The sequence below is a fragment of the Myotis yumanensis genome, unplaced genomic scaffold (genome assembly GCF_028538775.1).
Source record: "Myotis yumanensis isolate MYYU_CA2020_CCGP unplaced genomic scaffold, mMyoYum1.0.hap1 SCAF_12, whole genome shotgun sequence".
Classification (NCBI taxonomy): Eukaryota; Metazoa; Chordata; class Mammalia; order Chiroptera; family Vespertilionidae; genus Myotis; species Myotis yumanensis.
This window is the reverse complement of record NW_027223763.1, coordinates 5312086-5337188: the sequence shown is the minus strand read 5'-3', so window position 1 is coordinate 5337188 and position 25103 is coordinate 5312086. Positions and strand designations below refer to the sequence as shown.

Below are 25103 nucleotides of genomic sequence, written 5' to 3'. Positions count from 1 at the left end.
ACGTAAGTGGAATTATGTAATATGTAACTTTGTGACTGGCTTCGGCCACCTGGTATAATGTGTTCAAGGTTCATCCCTGTTGTGTAGCACATACCCGTTCATGTACATCTGGGTTTAGACTTTTTGGCTATTCTGGGTAATGCTATTATGAACATTCAACAAGTTTTTGTATGGACACACATTTAATTTCTCTGGGGTGTATAGTGACTCTAACCTTTCTGAAGAAATGCCTGACTTCCACAGCAGCGGCCACCGTTTAGGGTCCCGCCAGCAGTGTGGGGGTGATTCCAATTTCTTCACATCCTCATCAATACTACGTATTCCACTTTCTACCACAAGGAGGCTCCAGGCTTCTGAAGTGCGCCGGTCTGAAGTTTCCCGCAGGGCCCGGCCCTCCGGGTACGCAGGCGCACTGGAGATCCGGAACCGGAAGTGGGGCGTACCGTCTTCCGGAGGCGGTGTTGCTGTGTACAACTGAGCACGCCCCGGAAGCGGAAGCGAGCGCTTATTTACGGGGCGGCTGATTCGAGGGCTTGTTTTTCCACCAGCGGCATCTCGGAAGAGCGACTGCAGTACGGGCCATGCCGTCCGAGAGTCGCTGCTGGGAGACCCTGCAGGCGCTGCGCAGCTCCGACAAAGGTCGCCTCTGCTACCACCGCGACTGGCTCCTGCGGGGCGAGGTGAGCAGTGGATCCAGAGGCGGCTGTAGCCCTTCTGGCCGCTACGCCGGCACCCCGTGCGTCCTTTCTAACCACCCGCATTTGTTTCTCGACTCCTGTACGTGCACCACGCTGCCCTAGGGTTTCTGCTCTCCCCAGCCTATTCCAGCCGCTGGGGACACCCCTTCAGAGGCGCTCTTCTTTCTGAAGGCTCCGTGCGACCCGCAGCCAGACTAGGCGCCTCCGTCTCTGTTGTCAAAGCAGCCCTGGTCTCAGGGTCAGAGAAGTTACTGCCTGTGCTAGAACGGGCAGATTTTGCAGTGAACGATTAATATGACGTATTGCTGCAAGTGAAGAATCACACACAAACTTTTAAATTTTTTTATTTTTTAATATATTTTTATTGATTTCAGTGAGGAAGGAAGAGAGAGAGAGAGAAACATCAATGAAGAGAGAGAATCATGGATCGGCTGCCTCCTGCACGCCCCCCACTGGGGATCGAGGCAGCAACCCCCGGCATGTGCCCCTGATCAGAATCGAACCTGGGACCCTAAAGTCCAAAAGCCGGCGCTCTATCCACCGGGCCAAAAGTTTGATCGCACAGAGTTTTAGATGACATTGGACGGACCTGTGAGGTTTAATGGGGGCGTGATCACTGTATTTGCAGTGTTCTGTACTAGACCGCCAGGTGGAGGGGGCATGTAGGAACAGTTAAGGCATACCTCCTGTTCCGGAGTTTCTGGTAATCTAGCTACTGCCCTGTCTCTTTAGACTTTTATGTAAAACAATTCTAAAGTGTTCCCCTGTCTTTTATATCTTTGACAATTTTAAAAAATACATACCTTACATTCTAGAGGCTGAGTCCCAGGATTGGTCTGTCTGGTGTATACTCAGGTTATACATCCTTAACAGGAATACCGCAGAAATGAGGCTGCGTTCTCAGGAAGTGCTTCAGTCCATCTCAGTTGACATGCAAGTTGAGCTTCACATCTTCTTCTTCTCTAGGATGTTTTAGAAGAATGTGTATCCACTCCCCAGCTATCTTCTTATGCTGGATGGGTGGTAGATCATGTCCTACCCCACACACAAGAGAACCTGTCTCCCTCTGAGACGTCAACATCCTCTAGATCCACTTCAGGCCTGGACCAACCTTCATTTGTTCCCAAGTCTCCCATCAGAAGCCTTGCCTTCTCACCAGCATCCCCAGGAACACCAGCGACACCAGGTGGGACCAAGGTAAGGTTTTCGATCAGCTGAGGACAGACGACAGGGGTGGTTGCAAAGTTGAGTTGTGTAATGTCGTCATGTGACAATGGCTTTGCCCTGCATAAAGTCGTGGTTGTTTCTTGGTAGCTGTTTGTAGGGACAGTGTTGCCCACATCACCCTGTGTTCGCCTTATGAAGACGTAAAGAGAGAGATTGCCCTCTATTCTTAGTACCGAGAGTAGTAGCTAATGTCATGAGCAATTGGATTGTTTTCCACATGAACCTTGCATCTGTTTAACTGGTAAAGTTTCTCTTTTTGTGCTGGCTGCTGGGGGCATACAATAAAATTTAACCTGCTCTTAGGATTTACATATCGTTAGTTCTGAGTTTTTACCTATTTTTCACTCTATTTTGTCACTGCCTTTGTTTGTTTCTCTTACTTACAAAGTAAGTAAATTGTTATCTTAGCCAGTTTGCCTCAGTGGCTAGAGCGTCGTTGGTCTGCGTACTGAAGGGTCCCGGGTTCCATTCCAGTCAAGGGCACATCCCCAGTAGGGGGCATGCAGAAGGCAACCCATCAGTAGTTCTCGCCATCAGTGCTGTTTCTATCTCTCTCTCTCCCTTCCTCTCTGAAATCAATAAAAATATTTTAAGAAAACCCAGTAAATTGTTATTGGTGGTGGTCTTTTTTTGTATTTTTGTTTTGTTTTTTTTGGTGGTATATTTTCAGAGTAGTTTGCCTGTGTACAGTAGTTCTCCCTTATCTGAGGTTTCGCTTTCCATGGTTTCAGTTACTGCGGTCAACTATAGTCCAAAAATATTAAATGGAAAAGTCCTGAAATAAACAATTCATACGATTTTAAATTGTGCACCATTCTGAGTTATGTGATGTGCCTCCCGTTCTGTCCTGCCTGGGACAGGAATCGTTCCTTTGTCCAGCATCTCCATGCTGTGCCCACTACCCGCCCATTAGTCACTGAGTAGCCGTCTTGGGTCAGGTCTGCTGTTGCAGTGTTGTAGTGCTGATGTTCAAGTAACTCTGGTAATTGTAATGTTCAAGTAACTTAGTAATGTCCCCAAAGTGCAGGAGGAGGGATGTTGGCAATCTGGATGTACCAATGAGAAGCCATAAAGTGCCTCCTTTAAGTCAAAAGGTGAAAGTTCTCAGCTCAATAAGGAAAGGGGGAAAATTGTATGCTGACATTTCTAAGATCTATGATTACAATGAATCTTCCATCCGTTAAATTGCAAAGAAGGAAAAAGAAATTTGTGCAAGATTGGCTGTTGCATCTGAAACTAAAAAAGTTAATGACCACAGTGCATGATAAGTGTTCAGCTAATTGGAAAAGACATATAATTTGTGGGTGGATAACATGACCAGAAAGCTTGTTTGATTGATGGCAATGTGTTTTTATGCGAGAAAGTATTGAGTCCATATGAAGACAACAGATAGTAAGCAAGGGATCCCCTAAAATGAGTGACACCGGGCTATTTACTGCATGTGAGGGATGGTTACACAAATTTAGGAATAGGTTTGGACCGGATAAGGGGTACTATAGGTATACAGGAGCATGATTTATTTATCTATCTTTTTTTTTTTTTTTTAAGTTTTATTGATTTGAGAAGGAGAGAAACATTGATCTCTTGTTCTACTTACTTATGCATTCATTGGTTGATTGCTGTATGTGCCCTGACCAGGGATCAAACCTTCAACCTTGGTGTATCATGATGACGCTCCAAGCAACTGAGCTACGCAGCCAGGACTATCATTTGACCGTTTTTTGTTTGTTTGTTTGTTTTGTGTATGTTTTTTAAATTGATTTTTAGAGAGCAAGGAAGGGAGAGGGGGCAGGAGCCACACTGGCCAGGGCAATGATGGTCTGTTTTCTGTATGTCTCTGCTTGACATTATTTCCAACTTGATCCAGTTCTTGAACACACAGGGCTTTGCCTTTCCATCTCTCGATTCTGCCTAACGCTCTTTGGGTTCATTTTTCAGGAAGACTCAATAGGGCAAGATGGCTGTTGGTAGCACTAGACACACACCTTCTTAGGTTAGAGAAGGCCTCCTAGATCGCTTCATCAGAGAAATTCAGAGATGAACTCTGGCCTCACTTGGCTCTGAGCCTCATTGCTGAAGTGGATACTGGCTACAGGAGGCTAGGGGACTTTGCTAGCTGGTCAGCTGCTTGCCCCTGAGGCCAGGAAGGTGAAAGAATTGAGGATGTGGATTGGGGTTGCTCCATCCAAACCATCCTGGCACGAATGGACACTATCAGAAAAAAGGGGGAAATTTGCTGGGCAGATCAAAACAAGCAAGCAGAAAAGAAGTTGTTGTTCCTTGTGCTGTGTGTGTGTGTGTGTGTGTGTGTGTTTAAGGAAAACAAAGAGAACAAGGTCAGTATCACGAAAAGCTCACTAGTTCTGACCTCCTTTGTTTTGTTTTCATTGTTGTTTATAAGTAGGAATGTGGGTTTTGTCTTGAAGGGATAACAGCAACCATACCATCTTAAAAGCTTAATTTTTCCCATTTTCTGTCTGTCAGGGCAAACGTGAGTCCCAGCACACGGAGCCCATGTTACTGCAGTCCTCCAGGGGCATCAAGGTGGAAGGCTGCATCCGAATGTATGAGCTGGTGCACAGAATGAGAGGAACAGTAAGTGACCCACAGTTAGGTGCAGTTCCTTAGGGTTTATGAAAGCCCACTGTGTGCTGATCATCCTGCCCTACTGAGTGCTAGCAGCTGCTGACTCGTTTGTGGAGAAAGTGTAATGTAGCAGTCCAGACTAAGCTCTCTCAAGTCAAATCCAGTTTCATATCCTCTTCTGTTTTACATGTGACTTTAGGAAAACTGCATAGGCTTTCCTGGATTCCATTTACTTCTCCAAAATTGGAAGGTGACCTGGGGTTTTAAGATAAGGTTATCCTGAGAAGATGGACCTTAGGCATAAGTGGCTGTGGGGGGAAATCTAGGCAGAGATGAGGACACGAGGAAAGGATTGAGGTAGAAATGTACCTAGCAAGTTTAGGATAAGGATTGGGATAAGGATTTTGATAGATTGCTGCTGAGTTTAAAGATCAGCCCAAGGAGAGAGGTGACCGAGCAGAGGTTCGGAGAAGTACGCAGATGATTGCATGTCCTGGGACACCTGCTAGAGTTACGGACCGACGGGAGGGTATTCCACAGGGTAAGGGAGCCAGGTGGTAGTGAGCTCCGCAAGCAGGGCCTGATCCTTTGCAGGAGGGCCTGAGGCTGTGGCAGGAGGAGCAGGAGAGGAAGGTGCGAGCGCTCTCTGAGATGGCATCTGAACAGCTGAAGCGTTTTGATGAACGGAAGGAACTGAAGCATCATAAAGAATTCCAGGACTTGAGGGAAATGATGGAGAAGAGGTGAGTCCTGAAGTAGGACTGGAAATGTCGGGAGGGTCAGCTGGAACTGACAGTTTTAGGAAGAGAGAAGACGGTTTTAGGCAGCATCCCTGACTGGTTCTCCCTGCCACTCCTCACTCAGCTCCAGAGAAGCCCTGGGGCAGCAAGAGAAGCTGAAAGCTGAGCATCGCCACAGAGCCAAGGTCAGAGCCTGGGAGAACCCGTGTGGGGGTTTCGGGGTCTGGCTGTAACCTCCCAGAGAGTCAGTTCTGGCAAACAGTTGTGGAGGACCTGGCCCCTTTCTTTCTTTTTTTTTTTTTTTTTAATTTATTTTTTTAATTTATTTCTTAAAGTATTACACATGTCTCCTTCCCCCCCCTCCCCGACATTCCCCCAGCTTTCCCCACCCCCCAGTGTCTTGTGTCCATTAGTTATTCTCATATGCATGCATATAAGTCCTTCGGTTGATCTCCTACCTGCCCCCCTACCCCAACCCTCCCCAGGTTTCCCACTGTAGTTTGACAGTCTGCTCAATGCTGCTCTGCCTCTGTATCCATTTTTGTTCATCAGTCTATAATGGTCCTTATTATCCATAAATGAGTGAGTTCATGTGGTATTTTTCTCAGCTTCCCAGGGGCCGTCTCAGTCTCACAGGGGCCATCTCAGCCTCACAGGGGGACCTGGCCCCTTTCTTGCCTCTGTGTGACTGACGCTGGGCAGCCCTGTCCTGCTCTGGGTCTGTCTATGAAAATATGTGTCCCGCATAGAGCTTGAGGATGTAGAAAGAGAAGGCCAGGAGCCCCTCAGAGAGGTAACTCGGCAGCCCTTTCTATAGATTCTCAACCTGAAGCTGTGGGAGGCAGAGCAGCAGCGCCTGAAGCAGGTGGAGCAGGAGCGGCTGCGGAGGGAGGAAGGCCAGGTCCGCCTGCGGAGCCTCTATGCCCTGCAGGAGGAGCTGCTGCACCTCAACCAGCAGCTGGACTCCGTGGGCCAGCACAGAGACCTGAAGGTGGACCTGCTGGCCTTGCGGAGCCGAGGCAACCAGCTGTGCGGCCTCATCTCGGGGATCATTCGGACCACTTCAGAGGTGAGGGGGCTGCAGGGGACTCTGTTCTGTCTGCAGAGTGTGTGCGTTTGCGTCATCCCTGTCCCACATGGGCCTCATAGATAGAGTCTCTCATCTTAGGTTTAAAAAGTGTGTGTTTTCTGGTTGAAAAATACTTTATCTCGTTCATTCAAGAATGTCTATTGAATGCCTGCTATACTTATGATCAATATTAAAAACTTACAGAAATTTTCATTGCTTTTTTCAGTTAATGTATTTTGAACACATAATTACTATAATTACTAAAAATATTTCCATGTTTTTAAGGCACTGTTAATACATGCCTGTATTGCCCTGGCCGGTTTGGCTCAGTGGATAGAGCGTCGGCCTGCGGACTCAAAGGTCCCAGGTTCGATTCCGGTCAAGGGCATGTACCTTGGTTACGGGCACATCCCCAGTGGGGAGTGTGCAGGAGGCAGCTGATCGATGTTTCTCTCTCATCGATGTTTCTAACTCTCTATCCCTCTCCCTTCCTCTCTGTAAAAAATCAATAAAAGTATATTTAAAAAACATGCCAGTATTGCCTTAACACATAGTATGTAGTCAATAAGTATTGGGTGGATAGATGAAATTGGATATTTCCATCATATAACCATACCAACATGTATTGAAAAAAGCATGTCTGTACTTACCTGGCAGGGGAGATACCATGATCACGAAGGTGGTTTTCCCAGGCCAGGCTTATCCATTGCACCCTGGATGTGCTGGCCCCTGTGATTTCATCCCCCCCCCCCCCCCCAAAAAAAGAATAAAGGCATGTCTGTTGGTGGACATTTAAGTTTCTATATTTACACTATTGTGCATAACACTGCAGTGACACCATTTTATTTATTACTTTTAAAAATATATTTTTATTGACTTCAGAGGGGAAGGGAGAGGGAGAGAGAGATAGAAACATCAGTGATGGGAGAGAATCATTGATCAGCTGCCTCCTGCATGCCCCCTACTGGGGATGGAGCCTGCAACCCAGGCATGTGCCCTGACTAGAGTCCAACCATGACTTCCTGGTTCATAAGTTAATGCTCAGCCAGAGTGACACCAGCCGGGCATGAGAGTTGTATTTTATTTAATTAATTTATTTACATATTTTTATTGATTTCAGAGAGGAAGGGAGAGGGAGAGAGATAGAAACATCTATGATGAGAATCATTGATCGGCTGCCTTCTGCATGCCCCCTACTGGGGATCGAGCCTGCAATATGTGGCCTTTACTGGAATCAAACCTGGGACCCATCGTCTGCAGGCCAAAGCTCTATCCACTGAGCCAAACCAGCAAGGGCCTGAGAGTTGTAATATAAAACACTTTTAAAATTAATTTAAACCTAAATAGCAACATATGGCTACCTTATTGGACAGCACAGATCTAGGAGCTTGCTCAGATTTGTGTTTGATTGTTTTGGGCACATGACAACTTCATAGCGGGTAGTATGTATGTACCTGTTTTTGCACCATGCCAAAGGCATGTTCTATCTGATGGCCTTTCCACTGGTGATACTCAGGTCAGCCCGTGGCTTCAGATACTGTCAGCCTTATCTTCCACCATGAAGATCCCCGTGGGCCTTTAGCTAGTGCAGTGGTTCTCAACCTTCTGGCCCTTTAAATACAGTTCCTCATGTTGTGACCAAACCATAAAATTATTTTCGTTGCTGCTTCATAACTGTAATGTTGCTAGTGTTATGAATCGTAATGTAAATATCTGATATGCAGGATGATCTTAGGCGACCCCTGTGAAAGGGTCGTTCGACCGCCAAAGGGGTTGCGACCCACAGGTTGAGAACCGCTGATCTAGTGGCTCAGTGGCTATTACCATTTATTAGGGGTGGTATGTTTTACGTTTTTCTAAGTTTATTATTCTTTCTGGAATTCAACTACAAGAAGAAATGCTTCCCATAAACTATTATCTTGAGGTGCAGCCTATAGAAGAAAGAAAGAACAAATATTGGAGTCTTTCCCTCATCAGTTTCCAGCATAATGAGTTGCTTTCCTAGTATTCTACAGCGACTTAAGAGGGCTTTTCTTTTTTAAACTATCATCAGGAACTTAGGAATTTAAGGGAAAAAAGATAAATCACTCTACCTCCATCCCACTAATGGAAAGATGAGCAAAGGACAGGACAGTGTATAAAAGCACAAATATAATTGTCTAACAGATTTGAAAATAAATTCAAAATTGCCATTAATACATGGAATGCAAATGAAAACACCATATCGTTTTTGTGTAGACTCTTGTCACAAATGTTTAAAAAGCTTTTCCGCCCGGTGTTGGTGAGTGGTGTTGATGGTAAATTGGTGTTACCTTTATGAGAACAGGAAGCAGTAGGTATCGCCATGTTGACGAATGGTAAGACATTAATACAACAGTTGTAATTCTAGAAATACATTGGCTTGTGTAAGGTATGACTCAGCCCCACAGTCTGCCTAGGCATAACCACAAAGCTCTGCCTCTCACCCTGACAGAACGGCTTTCCCACGGCGGAGGACCAAGCCGTGGCCGAGAGCGCGCTGCAGGAAATGCGGGACCTCCTGACGGACGCCAGGGCGTGTGAAGACAAGAGGAGGCAGGAAGAAGAGGAGGCCCAGGTGAAGCGGCAAGAGGCACAGACGCAGCAGAGGCCAGAGGTCCGCAAAGAGTGCCCCGCTCCCAGCCAGGGCCCGGGAGGGAAACGGGGCGAAGGTGAGTGTCCTGGGGTACGATCCTTGTAAGTTTCAGCACATGCGAAGGAGCAAGTAGGCGTTTGAGTATCGGCTGATGTGGAGCCTGACTTCAGACTCCAGCACTTGCCGTGAGGACTTGAAATTCTGTATCATTCTAATAGATACATTATTCCAAGTATTGCTGCTACTGAGTATTTTAAATAAATATGTACAAAATACATGCTTGTTAAAACACAAGAGAATCACTGTAGTGTGATGGTCGAGAATGCTGGCTTTGGAGCCAGATCAGTGGGAATCTAGTTTTACTGCTTCCTAGCAATGTGACCTGGGCAAATTGGTTAACCTTTCCTCGTCTGTTTCTGTATAAAATGAAGATAATAATAGCCGAAACCAGTTTGGCTCAGTGGATAGAGCGTCGGCCTGCGGACTGAAAGGTCCCAGGTTCGATTCCGGTCAAGGGCATGTACCTGGGTTGCGGGCACATCCCCGGTGGGAGATGTGCAGGAGGCAGCTGATCGATGTCTCTCTCATCGATGTTTCTAACTCCCTATCTCTCTCCCTTCCTCTCTGTAAAAAATCAATAAAATATATTTTTAAAAAAATAAAATAAAATAAAATAAAATGAAGATAATAATAGTATCTGCTTCACGGATTAGACAGTAAAAGCAGTTGTGCATGCATGAGGTGATTAGAACAGTGTCTGGTTCGTACTGTGTTCAGTAAATACTAGCTACTGTTAAGAGAGCCTGTCTTTTACTCCTCAGACCTCCAGGTGAAGGTACAAGACAGTACAATGCAGTGGTACCAGCAGCTGCAGGAGGCCTCCCGTCAGTGTGTGCTGGCCTTTGAGGGAATGACCAGCAGCAAGGACAGTCAGGTAGGAAGGGGTGGAAGCGGGGATTCTCCGGGCCTCAGAGTTCTCTGATCAGCCTTGTGCCCCAAAGGTACATGTGTCGCGTGTGACCTTCCCTAATGCAGCTCTGCAGAAAGCGATCTGTCTCCTCCCGGTTCTCTCCTGGCAGGTCAAAAAGATAAAGATGGACCTCCAGAAGGCCGCCACTATCCCCGTGAGCCAGATCTCCACCATCGCAGGTTGGTCACAGGAGTTAGGAACAGGGCCCCTCACTTGGTTTTATTTTTAAGACTCCAAATCCACTTACCTGTAAGGTGCTCACGGACAGCAGGTTGCCTGCATGTTGACAGTCGGATCAGGCGTATGGAAGGTGTACGCCTCCTATTTTGCCCTCCTTTGTTTCCTCTTCAGCACGTGGAAGGTGATAATTCTGTGTTTGGTGGCTCGTTGTTAAATAAGCTGTAGCTCTAGTCCCTTTGACTCAATGGCTAGAGCAGTGATAGCGAACCTTTTGAGCTCGGCGTGTCAGCATTTTGAAAAACTCTAACTTAACTCTGGTGCCGTGTCACATATAGAAATTTTTTGATATTTGCAACCATAGTAAAACAAAGATTTATATTTTTGATATTTATTTTATATATTTAAATGCCATTTAACAAAGAAAAATCAACCAAAAAAATGAGTTCGCGTGTCACACGCGTGTCATAGGTTCGCCATCACTGGGCTAGAGCGATGGGCGATGGGCCAAAGGGCCCCGGGTTCGATTCTGGTGAACGGTAAATACCTTGATTGCAGGCCCTGGTCGGGGCACGTGCAGGAGGCAACCAATCAATGTGTTTCTCTTACATCGATGTTTCTCTCTTCCACTTCCCTAAAAATCAATGGAAGAATATCCTTGAGTGAGGATTAACCAAAAATAAATAAATAATAAGCTGCATGTTAATAGTGAATTATTTAGAGTGGCTCTGACCTAAAATTGGACGTTGCTGCAGAAAGTATTGCTAAGGGGGCCTAGGGCATGACTCAGATTCTTGGCTTTTGTCCTGCATCAGCTTTTCCAGACTCGAAGCCAGTCCTGCTAGCACTTTAGACTCCTTCCTTTTCTCTCCGGAGACTGAGATGAGAGAGTAGGAGCCAGACAGAGGAAAGACCGTCTTCCTTTCTTCTTTAGAAACAGGTTTATGTTTTATCGCAAGCGCTCTGGTTGTGGAGCCTCCAAATGACAGACTTGCTGCCGAGTGGCAGGGGCACATGGACAGCTGGGTCTCCCAGGTCCCCTGATTGACTGGGTGCCTACAAAGCGTAGGAAGGTTGCCGTTTCTGCCCTTGAGATGGTATATGATGGGACTTACCTATCACATCGCTGCCTGAAATTCTTTCTGGAACAGGGCAAGGTATAAATAAATAAATACGTATCACTTTCTGGAATTTAAAGTGCCTTGACCTTTGATAGCAAGCAGCGGGGAGAGGTGGCTCGACAGCCATACCACACCTCCCCACTCCCCCCGCAGGCTTAGCCGCAGCCTTTACTCCTAAGGCGACCGACTGCCTTGCCTCCTCTTTCATCAGGAAATCGAGACGACAGGTGCGAGAGCCTGCGATGCCGCCTGCACCTGTGCACAGCTGTACTTACCTCTCAGGCTCCTGTTTCAGAGGAGGCGGTGTCCTGAACCCTGCTGACCCTCTGCCTCTGCCTTATTCCCATCCCCTCCCATTGCCTTCAAGGCTTTGCAGCATCGTTCATGGCCTTCCCCTCCTGTTTTATGCGAAATTACTCCCTTGTTACAGGCTCCTTTTCTTTTAAATATGCATGAGTCACTCACACCCTAAAATACATTCCTTTGATTCTACACCTTTGAGGATTTTCTGGTCTTCCTCTCAGTTCTGTTTGGCGCCGTTGATTTTCCCTTTGTGAAACGCGACTCCTTTGGCTTCCATGGAGCGTTAGTTTCCAGGCTCTCCTCCTGCCTCTCGCCTTTGGTTCCTTGGTCTCCTGCCCTCACCTCAGTAGTAGGTGTTCCCTAGGGGTCTGCTCTCACCCTCACTTCTCCATCCCTCCATGGCTTCCAGCATTACTACCTGTGTGCTGACGAATGACTCCCAAGTCTACCTCCTACTCACCCCGTTCCTCTGAGCTTCAGACTCGCTAGGACCAGCTCCTGCGGGATATCTGTGCGCGGAGGCTCTCAGAGACCTCAGGTGCAGTGTGGTGAGGTCCGAGCTGGTCATTTCCTTATGCCTGTTTTTCTCCTCTTTGTGCTGAGTCATCAGTAGCACCATTGTCTATTCAGTCACCTTAGCTGGAACCTGGAAGGCACCCTCTGACTGCCTCCTCTGTTTCATTCTCCACATCTAATAAGGGGAACATTCTTAAAGTAATTAGGACCATGGCAGGGTATTTCTAAGCTGGTGATGCCGTGCTAATTTAATCCTCACCCGAGGATATTTTTCCATTGATTTTTAGAGAGAGGAAAAGACAGAGAGAAATATCGATGTGAGAGAGAAAAACATCAATTGGTTGCCTCCTGCACGAGCCCCCACCAGGGCTCAGGACGGGGAGGAGTCTGCAACCGAAGTACATGCCCTTCACTGGAATCGAACCCAGGACCCTTTAGTCCACAGGCCGACCCTTTATCCACTGAGCCAAACCAGCTAGGGCAATGCTGTGCTAATTTAAACTTTGCTTGCGAGTGTTGGATTACCTCATGGCGGGAATGAAGCTAGGTCTCAGGCTAGAGACTTCAGGACCCTGTTCTCTCCTCTCATCTTTCTCTGTGCATCTCGATGCGTAGTTTGTAGACGGCTGTTCTTCGGTCCACGTGGCAGTTGCAAGGTCCCACTGCTTACGAGTGTACGTGTTGCTGGGGCACGTCAGGAATGGACTCTGTCAGTTGGCTGATCGGCTCAGCTAGACAACTCTACCTGTAGCCCATGTCGGGGTTGGGGCACACAGGCTCTTTTATACAAACGCAGCTACTAGAAACCCACTTTGTGTCTGAGGATGGAGGAAGGCGGGTGCGGAGAAGCGGGGGGGATTGTGAGCTGGGGAGATGCTCTGGAAGGTTTTCCCTCGAGATGCAGTGGCTCCCGTAGGCATGTCAACCACAGGCGGGATCTGTAATAACACCTATCTCCACACTGTTTATCCCTCTGTTTGATGTATCAGTTTCAGAATTCATTCCCAAATGAGGGGTTCCTATGAAATAGTATGTCTTGTGTCCTTTTGCATTCCCCCACATATGTATTTGATTGTCATACATTTTTCTGCATCAGTATTTTGTCCGTAGGCTCTGAACTTCTATAGGGCTGCACAGCTGGGTTTATGTAGATTCCTTCTAAAAAATAGGTTGATTTAAGTCACTTTATCTCTTTCGTTCCCAGGCTCCAAGCTGAAGGAGATCTTTGACAAGATCCACAACCTGCTCTCTGGAAAACCTGTTCAGTCTGGTGGGCGCTCTGTGTCCGTCACCCTGAACCCACAGGGCCTGGACTTTGTCCAGTACAAACTGGCAGAGAAATTCGTGGTGAGAAACCTTATTGCCCGAGTATGGGAAGACGAGGCTGGTGCGCAGCACGTAGCCATTTGCGATATTAACGCCGTCCCCATCTCTGTTGCCAGAAACAAGGAGAGGAGGAGGTGGCCTCTCATCATGAAGCTGCGTTCCCCATCGCCGTCGTGGCGTCCGGGATCTGGGAGCTGCACCCGCGGGTGGGGGACCTCATCCTGGCTCATCTGCACAAGAATTGTCCGTACTCTGTCCCTTTCTACCCGGCTTTCAGGGAGGGAATGGCTTTGGAAGACTATCAAAGGTGAGGCCGGTCTCCTGACTAGCCCTAGGGCGATTCGTGAAGTAGAAATACTTGTAGAATTTATATTCCTCCTCACAGCTTTTAGGCGTCTTGAATGTTATATCAGAAAATACAATGTTTTTCATGCAAACTGGACAGTTATTGGAATTTGTGGATTTAGGTGCCAATAATCAATATAGTTTAGTGCAGGGGTCCTCAAACTTTTTAAATGGGGGGCCAGTTCACTGTCCCTCAGACCGTTGGAGGGCCGGACTATAGTTTAAAAAAAAACTATGAACAAACTTCTATGCACACTGCACATACCTTATTTTGAAGTAAAAAAACAAAACGGGAACAAATAAAATATTTGTATTTGCATGTGGCCCGCGGGCCGTAGTTTGAGGACCCCTGGTTTAGTGGAAAGAATAATGGATCTAGAGTCCAGGAGTTTTGGAATTTTATCCTGCTTTGTCATTGAATAACTTTGCAAAATGGGTAAGTAATTTTACCTCTTTGGGTGTCATTTTCCTTATTTGTAAATGATATGACCTGTGAGTTCACCTCACAGGACTTATATGATGTACAGATTTGATGTGGATGTGAGTGCTTTGTAAACAGCGTCTTCTACAAATGCATTGATGTGCAATAATCTATTTAATAATATGTTGTTACTTTTAGCCATGAAACGTAATCTCTGCTCTGTCACTCTCATTTTGGCCTTGTCACACTGAATTTTTTCCTCCCGCTTAGAATGCTTGGCTACCAAGTGAAGGATTCCAAGGTGGAGCAGCAGGACAACTTTCTGAAACGCATGTCCGGGATGATGCGTCTCTATGCTGCCATCATCCAGCTCCGGTGGCCGTATGGAACTCAACAAGAGGTAGTAGGAAAGGCTTACTGCCGAGAATGCGAGGTCGGTCCGTAGTCGGTGTTCTGTCTGCAGGAAATACTGGCCTTCAGAGACGGCCTCCAGTTACGTGCTGAGTTCAAGTATACCGCCGCTTCACGTGTCTTCTTTAGAGAAGTTGATGTTGATTATTAGTAACCAGTTCATAAAAGAGTCAACCACCCCTGGCTGGTGTGGCTCAGTTGGTTGGTGTCGTTATTGAGCATTGTCCCATGCCCTGGAAAGTCACTGATTTGATTACCGGTCAGGGCACATACCCAGGTTGCAGGTTCAATCTCTGGTTGGGATGTGTATTGGAGGCAACCAATCGATGTCTGTCTCTCTCTCTCTCTCTCTCTCTCTCTCCTCCTCCTCCTCCTCCTCCCCCTCCCCCTTTCCTTTCCTCTCTGTCTGAAATCAATAAAAACATATTTTTAAAAAAGAGTCTACCAGACAGTAGTCGGTTGTAAATTGAGCTTTATGGTTACATTTAAATGGACAGATGGAGGTTTAGCAAGCCATGGTGATACACACTTGACAACGACAGAGCCACAGCTGGGGTCCAAGGTTTGACCTGCCAGCTCAATCTCTTTTGTGTGTGTGTTTTAATTTCAGAGAGAGAGGAAGGGAGAAAGAGAAAGAAACATCAGTTTGTTGCTCCATGCATTCATACAGTCATTGGTTGCTGCTTGCATGTGCCCTGACCAGGGCTTAAACCTGCAGCCTTGATGTACCTCCAAGGGACGACACTCGAGCCAGTTGAGCTGCCCAGCCAGTACCAGAGGCACGGATTGGCAACATGGAGAAGCCAATGGACTTGGGAACCTAAAGAGAAAAGGGTCTGAGTTAATTGAACCCAAGAAGTTTTTTGTTTTTTTTAATATATTTTATTGATTTTTTTACAGAGAGGAAGGGAGAGGGATAGAGAGTTAGAAACATCAATGAGAGAGAAACATCGATCAGCTGCCTCCTGCACACTCCCTACTGGGGATATGCCTGCAACCAAGGTACATGCCCTTGACCAGAATCGAACCTGGGACCCTTCAGTCCACAGGCCGACGCTCTTTCCACTGAGCCAAACCAGCTAGGGCAGTGATGGCAAACCTATGACATGCGTGTCAGAGGTGACACGCAAACTCATTTTTTTGGTTGATTTTTCTTTGTTAAATGGCATTTAAATATATAAAATAAATATCAAAAATATAAGTCCTTGTTTTACTATGGTTGCAAATACAAAAAAATTTCTATATGTGACACGGCACCAGAGTTAAGTTAGGGTTTTTCAAAATGCTGACACACCGAGCTCAAAAGGTTTGCCATCACTGAGCTAGGGCAACCCAAGAAGTTTTTATTGTGCACCTGCTCTGTCCCAGGTTCTTCGCTAAGGTAGCAAAATAGTAAGTGTCGATTAGGGTGACTGTTGGTATATGGAATTCCTGAAATTGAAGCTGACAGATTTGTATTAAAGGGATCCTGTAAAGAATGGGTGGGCTTCAGAGTGTTGGAACATTTAAAAACAGAGTTCAGGCCGAAACCAGTTTGGCTCAGTGGATAGAGCGTCGGCCTGCGGACTGAAAGGTCCCAGGTTCGATTCCGGTCAAGGGCATGTACCTGGGTTGCGGGCACATCCCTAGTGGGGAGTGTGCAGGAGGCAGCTGATCCATGTTTCTCTCTCATCGATGTTTCTAACTCTCTATCTCTCTCCCTTCCTCTCTGTAAAAAATCAATAAAATATATTAAAAAAAATAAAAATAAAAAAAAATAAAAACAGAGTTCAGCCCTAGCTGGCTTGGCTCAGTGGATAGAGCGTCAGCCTGCGGACTGAAGGGTTGCGGGTTTGATTTCGGTCAAGGGCATATGCCTGGATTTCGGGCTCGATCCCCAGTAGGGGGCATGCAGGATGCAGCTGATCAATGATTCTCTCTCATCATTGATGTTTCTATCTTTCTCCCCCTCTCCCTTCCTCTCTGAAATCAATATTTTTTAAAAAAGCATATTAAAACAAAACCGAGTTCATTTGGCTTTGGTGGTTTCTATCCTGCTGCATGTGCTTGGTTTAGAGATATGGGGCTCATGCCCACTAGGTCATGGCTGGGTGATAGCATTGGGAGTGTAGCTCTGAATAAAGTGAGATCAAATCATGACCACGCTTCTCTCCTCCCAGGTTCACCCTCATGGCTTAAACCATGGCTGGCGCTGGTTGGCACAGATACTGAACATGGAGCCCCTGTCGGACGTGACAGCCACCCTCCTCTTTGACTTCTTGGAGGTACACAGTGCAGTTATCAGAGGTCGAAGCAGCCTTGGCCTCTGCGTGACGCGAGTGGTGAAGCAATGTAGACACAGGGGTGATGGTGAACAGCATGAGTCTAGTGTCAGATTTTCCTTGAGTCCTACGACAGGCTTAGCTTTTTCTTTTTCTTCCCACTGTACTTGTCTTCTCATTGTAGAGAATGGAAAACTGTACATCCCAGCCTAAGTGAAAAGGGGAATTTGTTTAGGGATAGAAAAGTGACTCCCAGGACCAAGGGCAGGATACCAGTGGTCTGCAAACTGCGGCTGGCGAGCCACATGCGGCTCTTTGGCCCCTTGAGTGTGGCTCTTCCATAAAATACCACGTGCGGGCGCGCATGTACAGTGCGATTGAAACTTCGTGGCCCGTGCGCAGAAGTCGGTATTTTGTGGAAGAGCAACACTCAAGGAGCCAAAGAGCCGCAGTTTGCCAACCACTAGGATAGACAGTTGGAGCTCATGAGGCCTTGAACCAGGAAATGTGATGTCACCAGGTACCAAGAGTTTTCACTCTGTGTCTTTCATATGAGCTCTTCCTGCCAGTTGCCTCGTTCTTGCTCTCCAGACTGACTTTCTCTAGTTCTCCGTACACAGTGGAGGGCTATATCCCTCAGTCTTGGTGTGGCCACCCAGTCTGGGGGGACTGGTATCCCACCATTGCGATTCATAATTCTCAGCACAGAAAATATAATTAAACAGCCTGTGTCAGGTGTCTCCCTCATCCAGAAGGCGTAAGGGTAAGGGTTTCTGTTGAAAGGAGACACTGCTTAAAGAAAGAAGGCACGTGCCATAAATCTGGGGCCATTTGGCCTTAAAATGCCAATAGTTTCTAATCACCTTAAAGTCACAGTATGTGAACAGTGACCCTGAATCATTGAGAACAGGGTGGGATTCTATATTCTCTGCTTACTACGGTTGGGGGTATGCCAGCCTTTTAGAAAGGCTTATTTTCAGTACAGTAAATCAAAGAAGACTAGTTAATTGAGTTTGGTTCATATTAATACCTGGCAGGCTGGTTAAATGGAGGTATTGGCATATAGAGAGAAATGCTTCAGAAGAAAGTTGTATTTTTCCATTTATTCCCTTGGTTGCTAGCCCAGTGCCATTCTGTGGCTGAAGTTCTGGACAGGAGTGAAAGGCCAGGGCTGATGGTGGTTTCCCGATCTCTCGGGTGAGTGTGAGCTTTCATTCTCTGCCTGTCTTTCCCCCTAGGTGTGTGGGAATGCCCTCATGAAGCAGTATCAGGCCCAGTTCTGGAAGATGATGCTTCTCATCAAAGAGGACTACTTCCCCAGGTATTAGCCTTGTTGAGCAGACACCAGGGATTCGGAAGGTAGAACTCACTTTATTCAGAAGGTAGAACTCAGATACCCTTGGGCGCTATTACATGCTGGTTTGACTTGGTTAAAAACACCTGCATTAAGTGTGACATCCCTTACTCCAATCCTCTTTGATATCTGAATAAACATTTTTTTTAAAAAAGTATTTTTTTGATTTCAGAGAGGAAGAGAGAGGGAGGGAGAGATAGATACATCAGTGATGAGAGCAAATCATTGATTGGCTGCCTCCTGCACGCCCCCCTACCCCCCCAATGGGGATCAAGCCTGCAACCCTGGCATGTGTCCTGACTGGGAATCGAACCGTGACCTCCTGGTTCATAGGTCGATGCTCAACCACTGAACCACGCCTGCTGGGCTGAACTATTTTTTTTTTTTAATATATTTTATTGATTTTTTACAGAGAGGAAGGGAGAGAGATAGAGAGTTAGAAACATCGATGAGAGAGAAACATCGATCAGCTGCTCCCCGCACATCTCCCACTGGGGATGTGCCCGCAACCAATGCACATGCCCTTGACCGGAATCGAACCCGGGACCCCCCCAGTCCGCAGGCCGACGCTCCATCCACTGAGCCAAACCGGTTTCAGCGGGGCTGAACTATTAATAAGAGTCTCTCTCGTTGCTAAATGAAAAAACGAATAGGAACATCTTGGATTCAGATACCTGACATTGTTTTAAACTCTATTGTTTTCCACCATTTTCCACCCCCCCTATTCCCCCACCCCATCCAGGTAATCTGGGATGGTGATTACATGCAGTTTTTAATTAAACCAAGGAGTCAAACCCCCTCAATAAGTCAGTTGTGAGTTTGCTTGATTCTGGTGTGGAGATCTGCTTTAGGTTCCCTTCTCATTCCTCGCACCTCATTGGCATTTCAAATGGGGGAAGGGCCCTGACAGCCCCATCCCACCCAATCACAACGGCCTTGGGAAGGAGGAGTGCTTTCTCTCCTTTACCCCCTTGTTTGAAAAGAAAGTTGAGACCATTTGGAAGAGCGACAGCATCCTCAGTCTGGAACAGCGGTCGCCAACCGGTGGTCCGCGAGGTCTGGAAGGCTGGCGACCGCTGGTCTAGAAGACATCTTCGTGAATCGTTTGATCGCGCCCTTCCCCTAGCTCCTTTCCAAGAAGTGGGGTCACTCACCACGTGTCTTCTTCCTGTTCCTGCAGGATTGAAGCCATTACAAGCTCAGGACAGATGGGTTCCTTCATACGCCTCAAGCAGTTCTTGGAGGTGAGATGCCCTGAACCCACACATCCCGAACCGTTGTTGGCCTTGAATGAGCCTATGCCTGACTGGTCTTGGGCCTCCAGGCCCTCTGATTGCAGTCTCTTCCTCTTGGTTTTTCCAAACTCTACTTGTTTGTTCATAATTTCCCCAGAGCCTTAAAGACTGCCATTTCTCCTTCCTGCATGTCGTTGTCCATGCTGCCCATGGGGAAGCTGCCCTAAGAGATGAATAAAACCTGTCTAACGAGTCTTGTCTCACCAGTACATTTTGGCATGTTGGCCAAGGTTCTTTTCTTTAAAAAATTTTTATTTTATTTCAGAGAGGAAGGGAGAGGAAGAGAGAGAGAGTGAGAAACATCAATGATGAGAGAGAATCAGAGAGAATCATTGGTTGGCTGCCTCCTGCACACCCCTGACTCCAGCCGAAACCTGGGCCTGTGCCCTGACCAGGAATTGAACTGTGACCTCCTGGTTCATAGGCCGATGCTCAACCACTGAGCCACACCACTTGGGCCCAGATTCAGGTCAGGGGAGATGGTGAGTGTGCTGCTCACTTTTCTCCACGAGAACAGACTGAACTTCCAGCCAGACTCCTCTCATATTTCTAAGTGCCAACATTTCTAAGCAGATAATGTTGACAGATAACTTAGAGCTCCAGTAGGTCTGCCTACACAGCCTGCTACCTTCCAGTTCCAGGAGCCCCGTTAGGAAGCCAGCGATATTGAAAGATGGGCCCGGCCATGGGAGACGAGAGGGACAGGCAGAATATCGCATAGTGTTTGTCCTGGGCGGCACTTCATTCAGAAGCGGAAGTCTTCTACACAACCGCAGTCCTGTGCCTTTTCCTTCTTTGAGCTCCGTCCTGTGGGACCTGAGCTTCCTGTCCTCAGAGCTCCTTCTGGTTGTTACGTGTTGAAAGCAGTGTTATCAGAAAGTCATTCTGTTTTCTTCATCTTTCCCTGACCAGAAATGTTTGCAGCGCAAGGAGATTCCTGTCCCCAAGGGCTTTCTGACTTCCTCCTTCTGGCGTTCCTGATATCACTCCGTCACCCACCGTCACCGTTTCGTTGCAGAGGCGCAATAATAAAGCAACTGAACATAGCTGTGTTTGAGAGAGCGCTGTCAGAGTTAGAAACCTACCTATATGTATTTTTATATATTTATGCCTTGTGACTAAGAAAGGTTTTCATGGGCCACTGACGACTCCTCAAGGATCCACATGACAGGAGAAATGGATTTGGCCTTCTCACTTTTGCAAACGTTTTGAGGTGGTTAGCACTTGATGCCACTGTTTTATTACCTTTCTGTCTCGAATCTTTCAGAAAGTCGGTAGTACCTAAGCATTTCGCTCTGAGCTGAAGTGAGCCCACCACTTCCAAGAGTCCTGTAGTAGTTGAGGCCCGAATCCTTACATAGGAGTCTGAGTTGTGGTTGCTTTGCCTTTCTCGGCTTGTGAAGTCATTAGAAATTCAGAGGCAATGCCTGATGTAGGGATGGACTTTGTCCTAAATGGCATCGCAGACAGCTCAGTGTCTGGGATTAGGCCCTGCCACGTGTTGTATTGAACCAAGAAGCACTGTTTGCCCTCTCGATTGGAATCCAGTGCCTGGGTGACAAGGGATGCATGAGCCAGGGCAGGGGCCTTCTGTGTGTGTCTGGTTTTCAGTTTGAATGAAGATGGACCGATGGAGCTGGCCACAGTATGCATGAGCTGAGCATCCACAAGCAATGACGGGGGTTAAACAGATGTTAGGAATTGAGAACTGCTTTATTATTATTATTATTATTTTTTGCTTGTTCTGACTAATGAATGATGATAAATTTGCCTGACTAAACCCACTACAAAAATCCAAAGCCTGGCTTTTCAGATAAGAGTCGAGATTTGAAAGATTTACTGCCTTTCGTACTGCAGAGGCAGTGGCCACAATCTCTTCCTCCTTAAATGTCATGTGTGGGGGATGGGGTGTTTTGAGGAGGTTCCCTGGTACTGTTGAAGTGACCCGCTCTATGAATTATTTACTATGGTGCCAAAAAATGAGTAATAAAACTTGAATTTTAAAAATCCGTTGCTGGTATCTAGTTGGTTCAATATGATCACCTTCCTGTGCCTTGAGCTGTTCGATCACTGAGGTGTGGAAGTGCCAAGTCTAGGTACAGAGAAGCATACATTTTTCCTTTCTTTGCCTTCTTGACCTTTACCTTAGGAAAATGCCCTTTTTTAAAAATTATATAGCAGTACCTGATCCTGTTTTATCCAGCAGAAATGGGAAAATTAAAGATTTGCAAGGTGGACACAATGGAATGAACAGTGGGAGACTTGGGCTCCATTCACTTTTAGGTTTTGTGGCCTTGGGTAAGTCCCTCACCCTCTCGGAACCTCACGTCCCCCACCTGCAGAACACAAGTGGACTCATCAGTAGGTTTCAAATTGTGTTCCTCAGCAGAGTCTCAGCAGTGCTTCCCAGCCTGTGTGTCAGGGCCACTGACCTCGGCCTGCCTGCAGCCCCAGGGCCAGGTGCCCTTTGCACTTGCTCTCTTTACTTGAACGTTACAATTAGCAGCATCTTCTAAGCATCAGGGCAGGGAACAGGTTGGGAAGCACGGACTGCAGGGTGTTGTGTGAATGGAGCTCGGCCCTGTAGTCAGTCAGCACATGGAGGCTTTTATGCAAAGTTTCAAAGGGCATCCCTTTCTTTAAGATACCACTGCCGTCTGCGGGAAAATTGTCCTGTTCATAACTGAAAATCTGTGACACTGGCCAGCGAACGTGCCAGCTGGAGTTCTTGATGCCGCTCACAGTTGGCACCTCTTAGTGGGGCCCTAATGGAGCTCCGGGTTCCTCTCTGCCACAGCCCTTTTGCCTTCTGTGCTAGATGTGTTGCGGTTCTTTGTAAGGCTATGTGTGGGAAAGTTCCTCTACCAAACATGAAATGTGAAATAGCAGTGGACAGCCTGATTCCCAAGGTCTCTGCTACTTTGAATTTGCACCACTCCAGAGAGAACACTTCTGATGTTTGAGTGTTCTGCCTCTAGACGTGTTTAACATGTTGCACATGTCATTCAATGCTTGGTATTCCTAATGGGTTCTTGATGGAAAACCAAGAAGAGGGCATTTGGGAGGACAGGTTTTTGATACTCCCTGATGGTGTCACCTTCAGAGATAGTGACTGCCGATAGATGCAACTCCTGATGGGTAGTAGCATCGGATTCCTTAGAGTAGAATACTGAGGACTGCATTCTGTTGTTAAATTCAAGTACTCACTTGCCTGCTTGCTTCCTTTCAGGCTTGACCTCATTTCTCAGGCAGAGTGCCCATGTTGTTGGCATATCATTGTCCTACATCATTTTAAAGCAAATGTGATGATGAACTGAAAATTCAAAACCCTACACATCCCTGAAATAGAGGAATGGAATTCTGGGGATTTTCACCCAGGCACTGAGAGCTTCCTCCCACTTCTCAAGCTTCCTCTGAAGATAGCGGTGACATAATGAAGTTTGGATGTCTTCTATCTCAGTGCTGGGACACCCCAAAGAGCCCCAGAGCTTCACACAGGTGCCTTATTGGGCTTGCAAATTCATCTCCTTTTGTCTGTTCCACCTAATGAACTTCTGATACTGATTTCCTGTAGTCTTCAGGCCGTGTGCTGAATTTACAAAAACACCAATTTTAAAGGAATTTATCCTCTAGGTTACAGCCAGGCTTCCTTTCTAAAAAGAAACAATTACTTTATACAGATGACGTATTCAAGAAGCATTTTTTTCTTAGCTCCTTCAGGACAATTACACTAAATGTACTATGTGATCCTGGACCAGAAAAAATATCTTCTTGTGTGTTTGTCCTATAAAGGACATTGGGACAATGGCAAAACTTGAATAAGGTCTATATGTTAGGTAATAATATTACGTCAACATGAACTTCCTGACTTCTATTATCGTACTCTGCTTATAAAAATGAATGTTTTTGTTCTTCAGAAATAAACATGAAGTACTTGAGGTAAGTGGGCATGATATCTGCAACTTATTCTCAAATCATTTTGGGCAGGAGGTGATTAAATGCCTAGGCACATTGTGTGTGTGTGTGCGCGAGCGCCCGAGTGTGTACATGTAAGTATGTAATGCATAGAATAATAAAGTACATGTGGTCAAATGTTAACAAATTGGGGAATCTGGGTGTAGGGTATGAGATTTCATGTTATTATTTCTGTAACTTTTCTGTAAATGTGAAATTACTTCAAAGTTTAAAGAGAATCTTCCCCCACCCCGCCAAAACAAAGGAAAACCCGGCTGACAGTCTAATGAGGTGACAAAGTCCAGCTCTGGGACCCACAGTGAAGGTTACCTTGAAGCTATCATGACCCTGTGGAGCGTTGACTGCAAACAGGTTTTACAAGGTGCTTCCTCCATAAAGTGAAATAGGTGACTTGAAGAATGGAATGTTAAGTCAATGAGACTGATTTCTGGACTTTCTGGGCTCAATGGTTTGAGCTAAAAGTGATGGGAGCTCAGAAGACAGATCCGTTTCACTTAGGGCAGCTTTTCCCAGAGGATTTTTCTGCAGGATCCTAAAAAAGCGTTCAGTGGTCAAAGAAGTTTGGGAACTATGTACTGTGTTCAAGGTCAACGAGGTGAAGTAATAGATGAAATAAGAAGGGCAGAGTTGATAATTGTTGAAGGTGGTGATGGGCATATGGAGGTTCATTGTACTGTTGTTATAAATCTTCCACAATAAAATGTTTTCATTCTAAATAAAAGGAAAAAGTACTTTTTTCTTGCAAGATTTTTTGGTGCCTTAACTGTTGCTTTGAATTGTTAACCACCAAGAGTTTTTGCAGTGTTACTGCACATGAAACTCCTATTCCCATAGCTTCTCTTGGGCCTAGTATTTCTGGGAATAAACTTTTTGAACTGCTTTACTTGGAGGGTATGGTGGGCGAGAAAGTATCTTGAAGAGAGTATTTGATCCAGATACTTAAAAATATTCAAAAACTGTAAAAGGACAAAAAAGTCCAAAAATCCTTTTATTCTAGGACTCTCTGTGAACATCTCTGTGCACACCCGCAAATACACAGATACACGAATACAGCTTTTGCGTCGACCCAGTTCCCATGTTGTCCTACCACCTGCTATCTTTCAGTGGTATGTATCTCATAGTTTTCAGGTCAATCAATATGAACCGTATCACCAATGTAGTCTTGAACTTAAGAATCAGAATGAACCATTTTTCAGTTGGTGACCAGTTGCTTAATTTTTTAATAAAAAAATTAAAATTTTTTATATATAGATAAAAATTATATATATGTACATATATATATGTAAATTCTCACCCAAAGATATTTTTCCATTGATTTAAAAAAAATTTTTCAGAGTGTAAGGGAGGGAGGGAAGGGAGGAGAGAGAGAGAAACACCGATGTGAGAGAGAGACATTGATTGGTTGCCTCCCACCCAGGTAACATGCCCTTGACATGCCTTTGGTCCACAGGCTGATGCTCTAACCACTTAGAAACACTGGCCAGGGATATATATATCTTGTCCTACTTCCTTAGGGTAAATTCCTAGATGTAACATTGTTTGGTGTCAAATAACATGCAAATTTATATTCTGTTTCATATTGCCAAATTGCTCTTCCAGGAAGTTTCTTCTTAACATGGGTAAGATCTGTCAAGCAGAAATGAGGTGTGGGTGTGGGGGAAAAGGACATTTTAATTGGAAGCAAAAGCATGTAG

At 46.1% G+C, this 25103-nt stretch overlaps 1 protein-coding gene across 1 annotated transcript; it reads left to right on the top strand.

The window, feature by feature from the left end:
* The first annotated feature begins 525 nt into the window (after window positions 1-525).
* Window positions 526-24087, top strand: GLE1 (GLE1 RNA export mediator). Its single transcript, XM_070430541.1, has 16 exons — window positions 526-680; window positions 1665-1895; window positions 4410-4520; window positions 5106-5254; window positions 5376-5436; window positions 6069-6320; window positions 8794-9010; window positions 9756-9868; window positions 10014-10083; window positions 13226-13368; window positions 13464-13654; window positions 14384-14513; window positions 16684-16788; window positions 18024-18106; window positions 19320-19383; window positions 20347-24087. Exons 1-16 carry the CDS (start codon window positions 582-584, stop codon window positions 20413-20415), a joined length of 2088 nt encoding a protein of 695 aa, XP_070286642.1. The 5' UTR covers window positions 526-581; the 3' UTR covers window positions 20416-24087.
* Window positions 24088-25103: the final 1016 nt, after the last annotated feature.

Bases quoted from the DNA above. Each gene is read 5' to 3' on its own strand.
- GLE1 (XM_070430541.1), top strand. From the start codon at position 582: ATGCCGTCCGAGAGTCGCTGCTGGGAGACCCTGCAGGCGCTGCGCAGC. The intron at 4,521-5,105 runs GTAAGTGACCCA...GATCCTTTGCAG, and splicing joins TGCACAGAATGAGAGGAACA to GAGGGCCTGAGGCTGTGGCA. The intron at 9,011-9,755 runs GTGAGTGTCCTG...TTTACTCCTCAG, and splicing joins GGGAGGGAAACGGGGCGAAG to ACCTCCAGGTGAAGGTACAA.